Source organism: Actinia tenebrosa, unplaced genomic scaffold (genome assembly GCF_029948245.1).
Source record: "Actinia tenebrosa isolate PJP-AT-01 unplaced genomic scaffold, QUT_ActTen_1.0 PGA_scaffold0__85_contigs__length_37466705, whole genome shotgun sequence".
Classification (NCBI taxonomy): Eukaryota; Metazoa; Cnidaria; class Anthozoa; order Actiniaria; family Actiniidae; genus Actinia; species Actinia tenebrosa.
This window is the reverse complement of record NW_028292569.1, coordinates 31,047,744-31,061,555: the sequence shown is the minus strand read 5'-3', so window position 1 is coordinate 31,061,555 and position 13,812 is coordinate 31,047,744. Positions and strand designations below refer to the sequence as shown.

The 13,812-nt window shown below is 40.7% G+C and overlaps 1 protein-coding gene across 1 annotated transcript; it reads right to left on the bottom strand.

Annotated features, from left to right (window-relative positions):
• Positions 1 to 442: 442 nt before the first annotated feature.
• On the bottom strand, positions 443 to 12,828 carry LOC116286316 (uncharacterized). Its single transcript, XM_089040572.1, has 10 exons — positions 12,663 to 12,828; positions 9,303 to 9,490; positions 9,055 to 9,229; positions 8,510 to 8,610; positions 3,909 to 3,949; positions 3,411 to 3,643; positions 2,403 to 2,717; positions 1,987 to 2,214; positions 1,307 to 1,465; positions 443 to 1,033 (listed from the first exon to the last, which is right to left on the bottom strand). Exons 1-10 carry the CDS (start codon positions 12,703 to 12,705, stop codon positions 981 to 983), a joined length of 1,536 nt encoding a protein of 511 aa, XP_088896698.1. The 5' UTR covers positions 12,706 to 12,828; the 3' UTR covers positions 443 to 980.
• Between the last annotated feature and the right edge of the window lie 984 nt (positions 12,829 to 13,812).

Genomic DNA, 13,812 nt, shown 5'->3' with positions numbered 1-13,812 from the left:
CTGATTCCCCTTTGTTTTCTAGTATCAAATATTTGCTATTTATCATCCATCGTGTCACGTATCTAAATAGTACCCATTCTTCACTTAAAATAAAAAAATTATAACGCTTCTAAATAGTAGACAACGTTTCGTTAGTCAGGGGCGTACGGTAGTGGGGCCTCGTGACAACAAAGTGGCGGATTTTCAATTTTTGATTGAAAAATAAGAAATGGATTGGATGAACGTATAGGAATAAGAATGTACCTAAAATGGATTGGATGAACGTATCGTACCATTTTTTTGAAATAATTGATCAGAAACGATCCCCCCAGAAGGCTGGAACAGAACTTTTGCTCTTTACTGGATTAGTAATGATAAAAAGGTAAATTATACACCGTGAAAAGATTTAAAAACTTACTGACGTTTCGGACGCTAGTCCTTCGTCGGAGTAAAAGACGAACTATTACGAACTAAAGAGGTTTATTTGATGGACCAAGAGGCACTCTGTCACACAAGGGAAAATTGATATCTTTCACAGTTTCTAGCATGAAGCTCACAACAAAAAAAACTTTCAAATACAAGAACACTTTTTATTAAGCTTATCTTTAAACAAAATCACCGTTCCTCGTTTTAGTAGTGGCAGTTTAATTGGCAGCTTATGACGTCGTTCTATATATGATTTTTTCTTCTATGCTAAAATCCTTGAGGGTCAGCAGTAGCAAATGTTGCATTAGTTTTACTTTTAAGGCGAAAAGTAGCTTTAAACCATCACGTGATGGCAGCCATGACAGGAGGCACAACAATAGAATCTTTTCCCCCTGGGAAACTGAATTATTTCACGTGTAAATCAGATTATATCAGATTCACTTGTCCTGCCTCCTGTCATGGCTGCCACCACGTGATTGTGCAAAGCCTCTATAACAAAAATAGTGTTAGCTGTTTGGCAAGACATTATGCAGGAATCGGTTGGTTCAATTAGCAAGGCAGTCAGTATATATGTCTCAGATGAGGACATGGATCAACACGGCAAGTAATGCAGACAAACACAGGACACCTGAAACGATATACAGGAACACCGATAAGTAACCTTATTCGCCTTTCAGAGGTTGAGGACAAAACCTGGTCCTACTTGCGCGCCACGCCCCCACCCACATACCCCCAGGCACCAGGCCCTTTTCACAACCTAACGGCCAAGGTCTGACATTCACTTTACTGTAGTTAAGGAAGGCACGTAACGCTGTACTTGATACCCACTTCAAATAAAGATTATTATTATAAAAATAGGCACCACGTGACTATTTACTGGTGATCACGTGACTACTGTTACCTTTTCCTGCCGTACTACTCGAATTTGGTTTTTGGGGTGGCGTTGTCCAGGTGATCCTGAATCCTTTCTTTGAAACCAGGGCATCAGTAACAAAGCCAACCTTGACTATCTTATGAGGCACGCGGATGGTACTGGGTTTGGTCGAGCCACAGTATTTATCTTTAGAATAAAAACAAGACAGGATGTGATAAATACGGTCAACGCATGTTGTTAACAAACCAATTGAGCCAACCACAACGCGAGATCACCGTGGTCATACACAGCAGTTTTCGTATGACTGTATGACTGTGAAAAGCTAACGGCACGAACACGGTCGTGAAACGGCAAGGGATACTCCAGTCCAATCACATTGCACGAAAATTTACTCGCTATCCAATCAAATGCCCGAAACACGGAATGAAGACGTCGCAGACACGGTCACGCCAATGTCACGCATAGCCAGACCAATCACATTGCGCGAGAAAAAAAAAGTCAGCCAATCAAAATTTTAGAAAACATCACGGTCACAGTAAGGCACGATTACGGTACCGACTTTTTCACAGTCATACGAAAACTACTCAAGTGTTTGGACAGCGTTACGGTCACGGTCAAGGCCCAGCATCAGGCAGTCCGCACAAGGAACATGATTCTACAGACATTCAAAAACCGTTCCTGACAACACTATTGTTTATACGCCTTACCAATAACACGCATGTTGTCAATGGTATTTCCCGCTGACACCTCCAAGAAGTCATTAGCACAACTGGCGCTTTCTTCAAGATTGAAATCCTCAAACTGCAACAATTGGCTGCCACTTGAACTACTGATTTCTTTGAGCCAGCTACATTCGATGCCATTTGGGTACTCAGAAGGGTAGGACGGGGAAGAAATGGTTGAATTGTCGCCTTTGATGGTTACGTTCTTGCAGTCTAGAGTATCCAAAGAAAAACCACAAATAGTGTTTTAAATATCACGATGGACTTCCTGTGGGGTAAAATTCCGGAAAAGACTGGGAACAGGTCCAATGAATTTTCAACTATGATAAAAAAAGTCATTTTCACAACATGAATAAAACACTGCAAAATACACTCGTACTCTCACTAAGTCAGGTACTCACTTTCTCTGGAAGGACAAACTTGTTCTGTCAGCGATTGAGCCGCCGCTACTAATGCATCAGCGGTTCTTCCCATGAATGTAATCATCTCTGGCTTAACTCGATCCATGTTGTCACATTGCTGATGGTAACAAGTCTTCATGTAACCACGAAAGTCTGCCGTGTCTGTCAGGAATACCGCTGGCCAAGAGTTATTGCTGTCCCAGAATCTTGCGTGGTCGCTCCGAAGAAAGTCCGATAGTGCTCTTCGTTGCGTAGGATCTACGTCCTTTGGTCTTCCACTAAACGGCAATGGAATCGGCAAGGCTTTGAAAGCTCCTAAGACAGATATCCATGGTCAACTTAGTTCGATTGGGGAATAGATCACTCATAGCTTAGATAATCAGAACGCTCTGACTACCTTATTATAATAATCCATGACAAAACCGGGTGTGGTTAAGGCCCCGTCCACAAGTATCCGGAAATTTTTGTATCCGAAAATTATTTTTTGCGGATACGAAAATGTTTGCGTCCACACGCAGCGTATTCGAATCGTTTTCGAATCGTTTTCGAATCGTTTTCACCGTTCACACGTATCCGTTTTCGTAAAATTTGCGGATACGGACACAAAAATTTCCGGACACGTGTGGAGCAACCCGTATCCGCAAAAAAAAAAAAAAAAAAAAATTTGCGGATACAAAAATTTACGGATACGTGTGGACGGGGCCTAAGGCAGTGGGAAATATTCTTTTAGTTAAACAGGTCGCAATAACTTATAAATAGATAGCATAGCAAGATAAAGAGAAAATATTGTCACAGCATATCAAATTCACAAAAAAAAAATAAATAAATAAATAAATAAATAAAAGGTCTTAGAACTTAGAAATAATATTGTTTATCTTTCTCACATGGGCGCAACCTACCAAATTAACGTAACGCTTAGATCCCTCATTCACTGTGATGATCAACACATCTATCATTATTTCACCACAGTTCTACCCATTCAATATTCACAATTACCCTAAATTTTACCTTGTTTAAAGTTTGAAACAAACTTTTTACTCAGCACAGAATCATCGTTTTTTCTTCCAATGACAGCCAACCAATCTCCCGCGAAATTATTGCTACTTATCCACTGATATTGTTGTGGTAGAAACGTTTGTACGCTTCGAGGAATGTTTTGTGATTGAGGAGTGGTGTTGTAATTCATGACTGTTTCCAGGACATATGCACCTTGCAGACTCGCCTTCAAATTGTCTAGGTATCTAAACAATAGCACACAAAAACATTATCCATGAACAGTAGTGTTAATAGTAGCAAACTCTTAGAACAGTTTCAGTTTATATGTTTCCACTACGGACCTCAGTGAACTTTTTTCTCTGGATTCTCCACGTTTTCCCTCCCCTTGCAAAAATCAAACCAATTCAAAATTCCAATTCGATCTGGGGTCGAGTGATTATGTCACTCTGACCGATCACTCCCTGCACATTCGACGCAACATTAATTAAATTTTTTACAAGCACAAGATACCGGGTCAGGTTGGTCACAAAGTATCCACTTCCACACAATCCAGTGGCGGATCCAGGGGTAGTGCGACGGGGTCCGCTGCACCCGTTTTTTTTTTCAAGTTTTTTTTTTTTTTTTTTTTTTTTTTTTTGGTTTGAATTTTTGGATATCAAGGAAAAAATATTTTGTAAATTTTTATTAAAAAGATTACAGAAGTTTTGGGTTGTATCCTGTAGTTATAGCTTGTTTTTGGCGTCGCACTGGTAGCTCGAGTACTCCAAACAGTTCGAGCCATCGCCTTTCCGGCCCGATCCCCGACCAACTGTTTGGACTACCTGTGTTGAAATACAGCGCGCATGCGTAGTCTACTTACAGTCTTGTCAGAACTGAACCACCATATTGGAATTCCCGAAAATCAAATTAATCAATGTAATCAGATGAGCAAGCGAAAATCCAACGAAAAACTTCAAGCAATCACATCATTTTTCAAGAAAAAAAGCGAAGGTAAACAAAGATTGACAATATTATTTGTATTTTCATCTTATTCATCAACAAGAATATTGTCCTGAGTAAAGCTTGCCGCCAAAAGGACTCGTGATGGCTGAGATGTTGAGCTTATTTATCAACCATCGGTATATTTGCAAACAGCACTTCGAATCTCTTCTCGTGGAGCTCACACTTAACAAGGACAATCCTGAAACTGACATTTATAATCTAAGATATCTGATAACTGTTAAAATTGTGGAGCATTTCATGACTGGAGAAACACATATACCAGGCTTGGTTCACCCAATTATTCGGCCATTTCTTGGAAGGCCGGATGAAATTGGAACCGTATTGTACGATGGCATGACGATTTCCCTACCAGGAAAAGAGGAGATAATAAATCCGCGAAATCAATTAGTGGAAGGTGGAGACGTGTTTATACGCTTCGAAGACACAGATGAGTGGGAGCCGTCAGACAATGAGTCAAGTGACTGTGATACAGAGATTTTAAGTGACAGCGAGTAAACATATACATCCGGTTATCGTTTACTTAATGACAGCTAGAGATGAAAAAACATCGTTAGTACTAGTTTTTAAACTTTGTTTTATAATCACAAAGGATGTCGTTTAGAGTGTTGTGTTAACTTTGTTGTTTTATAATAAGTTTTACATTAAGAATGCAATTGCAATTGGGGTGCTGCATAATCATTACCGTAAATGATCTATTAGACGCCTATTAAATTTTCGTATACGAAGGGTGCCGTGGGCGTTTAATAGATAAGAGGCGTTTGTTACTTTAGAGAGGGGCGTTTATTAGACAGTGGGCGTCTAATAGATCATTTACGGTACATGAATTATCTCTAGTAAATAGGTCTATTATAGAATTATACTCCCAAAGATTTTGAATTTATCATGCACACCAGCATGATTCGCTGAATTTTCACATTCAAACATTTAATTATAGATGAAGAAACAAATGCAAGTTTTAAGAAAAATGTAACGACACCATCATCAGATCAGGACAGTAAGTGCAATCCTAGACAGTGACTTGCTCCAAGTCTCTCGCGCTGCTTACTCTAGAGCGGCGCGATCACGGATGGCGAAATTACCGAACAATGAACCGTTATTCCGATTGGAAATCTCTTCGGAATAACGATAACTTTTCGGAAAAACGTCGTTCGTCGTTCGGGAGTAAAGAGCAAGAAAGACTTGGAGCAACTCTTGTGCAATCCTAACAAATTAGTTAAAAAATAATGTAACCACACACTTTGCTGTAATTATTTGGAGCACTTTGACTCTTAAATTTTAGAGTTAGCACTTAGTTAGGTATGAGCGCAATAAAGAAAAAAATGTATAATTTCCAGAGTCTACGCTTTATCAATTTGTCAGATTTAATATTTATTGTATTCAAGTGTCGTTTAAAAGTATTAAATGTCCCCATTTTGAAAGTATTTTCACATTCTATACTGTTTATAGATCCTAGTGGGGAGATTTCCATGGACGAGGAAGTCAGTAGTATTTCGTTGCCTTGTAAATCGTATGATATTGGTTTGCTCTTTGAGTCACATACTGACATTCGAAGCATCAGTAGAGACGATTTATACAACATTCTTACCAAAGAGCCTGATCCCAATGTATCGTCTTACCCGCGTACACGGCTTTGTAACACGTCATCCACTTTACGGCAGTTTCAACCGTCTTGGCTGTTAAAACACCCTTGGGTTCACTATAGTTCTCACATTGACGGTGTATTCTGTCGTGCTTGCGCAATGTTTGCTCCAGAGCAAGTAAAAGCACGTGGTGCTGGTTGCTTTGTGAATAAACCTTATAAACAATGGAATAACATATGCGAAAAGATGAACGGCCATGCAACACAAGATTACCATTTAACTTCTATGGCGAAAATGGCTGAATTTCTTTCTCGTTACAAAAACCCTTCGCAAGCAATCAACAACATCTTAGACAGCGAAGCCCAGAAAACAATTGAAAAAAATAGACGGGTAATTCAATCATTATTAAAGATTGTAATGTTGTGTGGGAAACAAGGCTTTGCACTACGTGGACACCGCGACGATAAAATATGCTGGACGGAGCAAGAAGAGGATAAACATTCAGCTGAAGGTAACTTTATTGAACTTGTTCGTTTTCGGGCAGAGACGGATCAAGTGCTCGCTAAACACCTGGAAAATGCGCCACGCAATGCGAAATATACATCGAAAACCATACAAAATCAACTAATTGAAGTTATTGGCAAGAATATCCAGAAGGATATACTGGACGAAGTAAAGGAAGCAAAGTACTACACCGTAATAGCAGATGAAGTAACGGATGTCTCAAACAGAGAGCAGATGTCACTATGCCTCCGCTATGTTTTTGATTCTGCCGTTAAGGAAGTATTTGTGGACTTCGTTGAAGTAGAAAGAATCACTGGTGAGACATTGGCAAAATCTATTTTGCAATGGCTGACAAGCAATGGTTTGTCTTTGGCCAATCTCAGAGGTCAATGCTATGATGGTGCTTTCAATATGTCAGGCGCAAAGTCAGGATGCAAATCAATTATACAAGAGAAGGCCCCTCTGGCAATTTACTTTCACTGCGCAGCTCATCGATTAAATCTTGCTGTAGTTTCTGCCTGCAAAGTTCAAGAATTCAAGAACGCAGAGTCGTATGTTGGTGAAATTGCTAGGTTCTTTGGCTACTCAGCAAAGAGGCAGCGTCTTTTGGACAGAGTTCTTGAATTAAAGAATCCACAAGGAACAAAAGCAAAGAAGCTAAAGGATGCTTGCCGAACGCGTTGGGTTCTACGCATTGATGCTTACATTGTTTTCGTAGAAATGCTTCCCGCCATCCATACAGCATTAGAGGCCATGGTGTACCCAAACCAACATGAAGAGCTCGGTACAAACTGGATGTGGGATAGCGAAACTGTGACAAAGGCAAATGGATTTTTGTTTCAAATTGAGTCATCGACATTCCTTTTATGCATCATGATTCTCCAGCAGGTCCTTTTCTTACTGAGAGAACTAACAGTTAAGCTGCAGATGCAAGCAATTGATGTTGCATATGCATACCGGCAAGTACATTCTCTTGTATCTACACTAACAACTATGAGAGAAAAGTCTGAAGCAGAGTTTAAGAAGATTTTCCAGGAGACGACAAGGCTTGGACAACATTTCTATGGAGAGGAGTTCCAGCTGGAGAAGCCTAGAATTGTGAGACGGCAGATGAATAGAAACAATCATAACGTATCTAGCTCAGAAGATTATTTCCGAGTTACATTGTATAATGAGTTCATCTCGCATGTGATTGCCGAGCTGCAGGAACGATTTGTACATAACCCTGCTCATGATGTTACACTTAGCCTACTTTTCCTTCTTCCAAGTGAATGCATCAATAAAGAAGACGATGCTGAGCTTCCAGTAAAACTTGCTGAAACGGTTAAATTCTATAATGATGATCTGCCTTATTCGCAAATGTTTCCAACAGAGTATAAGATGTGGATTCGAAAGTGGAAACAGCAATCAAACGGCAATCCTTCTAAGGTTCCAAATAAATTGGCTGATGCCTTTCAATCCTGTAGCAGTTTGCAGTTCCCAAATATACACATATTGCTTCAACTGGCTTTAACTCTACCCATTACTTCATGTGAAAGCGAGAGAAGTTTCAGTCAGCTGAAACTTATTAAGACTGATAGGCGTTCAACGATGTCAGGGAATAGGCTATCTGGTTTGGCCCTGATGAAAGCTCATCAAAGTCTTTGCAACAAACTAGCTTTTGATGACAATAAAATGGTAGAGCTGGTAAAAGCTTTCGAGCAATTCCATCCCCGAAAGATGAGGTTGTCCTTTGTTTTGGGCGATTGAATAAGGTAAGGGCCACCTGAAAATTATCATTTATGGTAACGGTGTTACCCTGTCTAATAAAGTTGTTATTATTATTATTATTATTATTATTATTATTATTATTATTATTAAGACAAATTTTATAATTTTTATTCAAACTAACAGCGCTTATATAGTAGGTAAAAGCAACGAAACAATTAATACTTTGACATCATATGACGTCAATATGACGTCATAGCAATCTATTCCCCGATCTGGACCCCGTTTTGAAAAACCCTGGATCCGCCACTGCAATCCTCTTTTACATGGACACGGTGCAGCTTGACAAGACTGTTGAACTTCCTCGAGATCAAAAGCCACGAAAAGCAAAGTGTAGTTTTGAGAGCACTTCATATAATCTGTGGAGAGATATAGGTGAGTGTTAAGTGCCTGAGATCATGAGGGTACCGACATAACAATTACAATGTACTGTATTGTCCGACTTATCATCTGTCATTTAAGTAGCATATTCTACGCTGTCGTGTGCCGTGCTGTGTCGTGTCATGTTGTACTGTGCTGTGCTGTCATGCCGTACTGTGCTTATGCCATGCCGTAATGTGCTGTGCCGTAATGTGCTGTGCCGTACTGTGCGGTACTGTGCTGTTTCATGACGTACTGTGCTGTGTAATGCCGTACTGTGCTGTATTGTGCCGTACTGTGCGGTACTGTGCTATGCCATACTGTGCTGTGCTCTCTGTGCTGTGCTCTCTGTGCTGTGCTGTTCTGTTTCATGTTATGCCGTATTGTACCGTACTGTACTATGCTGTGCTGTGCTATGCCGTGCTGTGCAGTGCTGTGCTTACTTGAGCTCTTGTATTGTCTTAGAGCCTGGAGCAAAGCCGTCATACCAGAACCATTGTCATCTACTCCATTTGTTCCTTGCACCGTATCGTAGTGAGTAGCGATGATAAGGATCTTGTCCTTACTCGTCCCAGTGTACCTTCCATTGACACGGCCGATTATATTGATTCCTGGAAACTAGTTACACAAGCTAAAGTCATTAGTACGCGGAGATACCAAAAGCCTCTAACTTTCCTCACTTCAAACTCACGTTTTTCTGGTTAGACGCAAATTCCTCTGTCCACGTGTCCAGTCCAAAGTCCTGGAAGGTCTTCACGATGAAGTCACGTGCTGCAGTTTTTAGTGCTGGAGTCACGTGATTGTTACGTGTGGTGTTGAAGCGTTCGAGATATGAACGGGCACTTTCATCTTGGCTGATGGCAAAACAAGCCTGGAAACCTGAAAAAAGTCAGTACTACAAATCAAAGCAGGTTTTGAGTTTTTTCGTTTTGTACTGTCAGTTTGTCAGTCGGTCAGTCAACCAGTCGGTCGGTCGGTTGGTCGGTCGGTCGGTTGGTCGGTCAGGCAATCAGAATAAATACAAACCATAGCAAAAACAATCCTTTGTTAATACCGTGGGTATCCGAACATTCAAGAAAAGATCTATATTATGGATGTTCAGGCTGAGACTAGATGCCTGAGGAAAGTGTCTTCCAGTAGGGAAAGTGTCTTCCAGTAGGGAAAGTGTCTTCCAGTAGGGAAAGTGTCTTCCAGCAGGGAAAGTTTCTTCCAGCAGGGAAAGTGTCTTCCAGTAGGGAAAGTGTCTTCCAGTAGGGAAAGTTTCTTCCAGTAGGGAAAGTGTCTTCCAGTAGGGAAAGTTTCTTCCAGCAGGGAAAGTGTCTTCCAGTAGGGAAAGTGTCTTCCAGTAGGGAAAGTGTCTTCCAGTAGGGAAAGTGTCTTCCAGTAGGGAAAGTGTCTTCCAGTAGGGAAAGTTTCTTCCAGCAGGGAAAGTGTCTTCCAGCAGGGAAAGTGTCTTCCAGTAGGGAAAGTTTCTTCCAGTAGGGAAAGTGTCTTCCAGTAGGGAAAGTTTCTTCCAGCAGGGAAAGTGTCTTCCAGTAGGGAAAGTGTCTTCCAGTAGGGAAAGTGTCTTCCAGTAGGGAAAGTGTCTTCCAGTAGGGAAAGTGTCTTCCAGTAGGGAAAGTTTCTTCCAGCAGGGAAAGTGTCTTCCAGTAGGGAAAGTGTCTTCCAGTAGGGAAAGTGTCTTCCAGTAGGGAAAGTGTCTTCCAGTAGGGAAAGTGTCTTCCAGCAGGGAAAGTGTCTTCCAGCAGGGAAAGTGTCTTCCAGTAGGGAAAGTGTCTTCCAGTAGGGAAAGTGTCTTCCAGTAGGGAAAGTTTCTTCCAGTAGGGAAAGTGTCTTCCAGTAGGGAAAGTGTCTTCCAGTAGGGAAAGTGTCTTCCAGTAGGGAAAGTGTCTTCCAGTAGGGAAAGTGTCTTCCAGCAGGGAAAGTTTCTTCCAGCAGGGAAAGTGTCTTCCAGTAGGGAAAGTGTCTTCCAGTAGGGAAAGTGTCTTCCAGTAGGGAAAGTTTCTTCCAGCAGGGAAAGTGTCTTCCAGCAGGGAAAGTGTCTTCCAGTAGGGAAAGTGTCTTCCAGTAGGGAAAGTTTCTTCCAGTAGGGAAAGTTTCTTCCAGCAGGGAAAGTGTCTTCCAGTAGGGAAAGTGTCTTCCAGTAGGGAAAGTGTCTTCCAGTAGGGAAAGTTTCTTCCAGTAGGGAAAGTGTCTTCCAGTAGGGAAAGTTTCTTCCAGCAGGGAAAGTGTCTTCCAGCAGGGAAAGTGTCTTCCAGTAGGGAAAGTGTCTTCCAGTAGGGAAAGTGTCTTCCAGTAGGGAAAGTTTCTTCCAGCAGGGAAAGTGTCTTCCAGTAGGGAAAGTGTCTTCCAGTAGGGAAAGTGTCTTCCAGTAGGGAAAGTGTCTTCCAGTAGGGAAAGTGTCTTCCAGTAGGGAAAGTGTCTTCCAGTAGGGAAAGTGTCTTCCAGCAGGGAAAGTGTCTTCCAGCAGGGAAAGTGTCTTCCAGTAGGGAAAGTGTCTTCCAGTAGGGAAAGTGTCTTCCAGTAGGGAAAGTTTCTTCCAGCAGGGAAAGTGTCTTCCAGCAGGGAAAGTGTCTTCCAGTAGGGAAAGTGTCTTCCAGTAGGGAAAGTTTCTTCCAGCAGGGAAAGTGTCTTCCAGTAGGGAAAGTGTCTTCCAGTAGGGAAAGTGTCTTCCAGTAGGGAAAGTGTCTTCCAGTAGGGAAAGTGTCTTCCAGCAGGGAAAGTGTCTTCCAGTAGGGAAAGTGTCTTCCAGTAGGGAAAGTGTCTTCCAGTAGGGAAAGTTTCTTCCAGCAGGGAAAGTGTCTTCCAGTAGGGAAAGTGTCTTCCAGTAGGGAAAGTGTCTTCCAGCAGGGAAAGTGTCTTCCAGTAGGGAAAGTGTCTTCCAGTAGGGAAAGTGTCTTCCAGTAGGGAAAGCGAGAGGTGACTGATTACTGCAGCCCCTGTACAATCACCGTTCCAATCATCATAAGTTGGATCGCTTGCCTAACTTACAAAAATCAATGCATAGAAATGTGGGAGAAAAGTGAAAGCAGTTGTCAAAAAACAGCGTGGAATACAAAATGTATGCGGTTAACTGCAACAATATGGCGCGGTTTTGACAGCATCAGTGATAACATCGAGTAACGCATGTTTTATTCATAGGATCTGTTGAGAAACGTTTCGTTGTGACAGTGTCTTTAACGGTTTCATACAAAATACGTATTTATTTTTTCGTCGACGATTCCGTCCTCTGACGAAAAACTTTCTCATTAACAAATTCACTAAAATATTAAATAAAATACAGAAAGAGTTAAAATATCATTTAGCTGAAACGATGTTGACTGAAGCGGAAGTTGACCTTGCCAAAGTCTCTCTCGTTTACTTTGTGCATTGATTTAAGGAAATTGTAATGCTAATTTTACAAAGAGAGATTTAGCTTCTGTGCACCAGAACTGTTTGGCTGCACAAACGAATCAACGTAATCTCGTCGAAGAATAGTCTCATTTGCAGCCGTTCTTTAATAGTGTCGGTCCGAACGCTTGTCGGGAGATTTTCGGACCGACACTAAGAACGGCTGCAAGTCGAAGAATGGCGGAAATAATTATTAACCAAAAATGTTTTTTCTCGAACTCTATGAAAAGATTAGACTCTGACTGCAATGATCTATCAGGGACATTTTTCATTGCAGTATCTTTCACTGTTGCTCGTATACTAGATGTATAGATAAAATATTCAATTAAGGATGAAAAAAATCAAATATATACTAGATATTTGTAGCTTTATCGGGTTAATAATAGGACAATCACATTGATCCTTTCCGCAAAAAGCACGTTTTCATCTTTACCTTTTGACATCTTTCTCACCAAACACAAGTATTCATTTATTCATCTCACTACAAACTTAGAGATTTTTGGCATTCCGGCTTTACTAATGCTGAAGAATGTTTGGTTGCTTATTTAACTGACGTACTGTATATAAGCCTTTACCAAACGTTCAACTAGTAATACGATTCATAGCAATTTTAATAGATAAATTCAGCATCAGTGAAAAGGATATATTTCTATTGACTTACTTTGTAGCCCAAGCAGAAACATAAGCACTTGTTTCCACGGCATGGTAGAGCTTTTATATTAGAGCTGTTTGGCAGAGACTCCTGATTTCCTTCGAGCGCAAGCACAAATGAGCATGTACATGTGGGTGTGACTTCATGACAAAGTTCAGAGATCAAGCGTCATCTGGTGACGATTGGTGGATCGTGGTTCTACCACATATTTCGGTTCCTATGGCGTTACAATCCCGCCAAAAATCAACTTTGACCAGGAACAATCAACATGCCTCAACATTCAAGTTTTGCCTGCAACTTTCTAAACATTATCCCGTAACATCTTTGTTTGAAATCCATTAGGATCTATTATATACAACTCAGGATTTCTCTGCATGATGTCTATGACGCAACGTAAATCTCATTTAATCTTTGGTTCCTATGTGATTGGTCGTTGAAAGAAATAGCTTTAATAGTTTCCGAAACAAAGTTTTAAAAAGGCTTACCTGAACTTTGATGTAGGCTAAACTCGCATTGTTGAAATCCAAAGCTTCATAAAACAATGGCGATGTTGACAGTTAGCAAAATAAGGTATTACTACCTATAATGCCCTCAGTTAAAAAGAACTGAGATTCCAGTGGAAGTTTCAGCTTACATCAATTTGTCACAAAACAGCGGGGAATCAAAATCTTGAGTGATGCTGTGTACCATCACCATCAAAACGTTATGAGTGTCAGTTAGTATGACGTAATACAATCCACAGGAAACCCGGCTTAGCACCTACGATTTTCCCATAGGAGTAGTAGATAGTAGTAGAGTATTTTCACCATATTTATTTCTTGGTCTATTGTTAATGGCTTTCTTCAGTTTGAAAAAAATATAGGAGATAAATACACTGAGGGATCGATAGATGCAGTGTTAAGCAATCGAGAGAGGAGCAGCATTATGCTTCCTTCCGGGACTGAAAGCAATTGTTGGAAGCCGAACTTCAATGTTGTATCAGTGAACTACAGTGTTGGTGCGTTTTGGTTTTTTTTTTTTTTTTTTTTTTTTTGTGACGACTGAAAAAAAAATCCTTCAGTTTCAACGCGCGCTGTGGTTGAAAGAATAAGCGGTTTCTCATAGCGCGCCATGATCTTTTATTTATTGAGTTATCTCAAAACATTTTCGTTTATGGCAA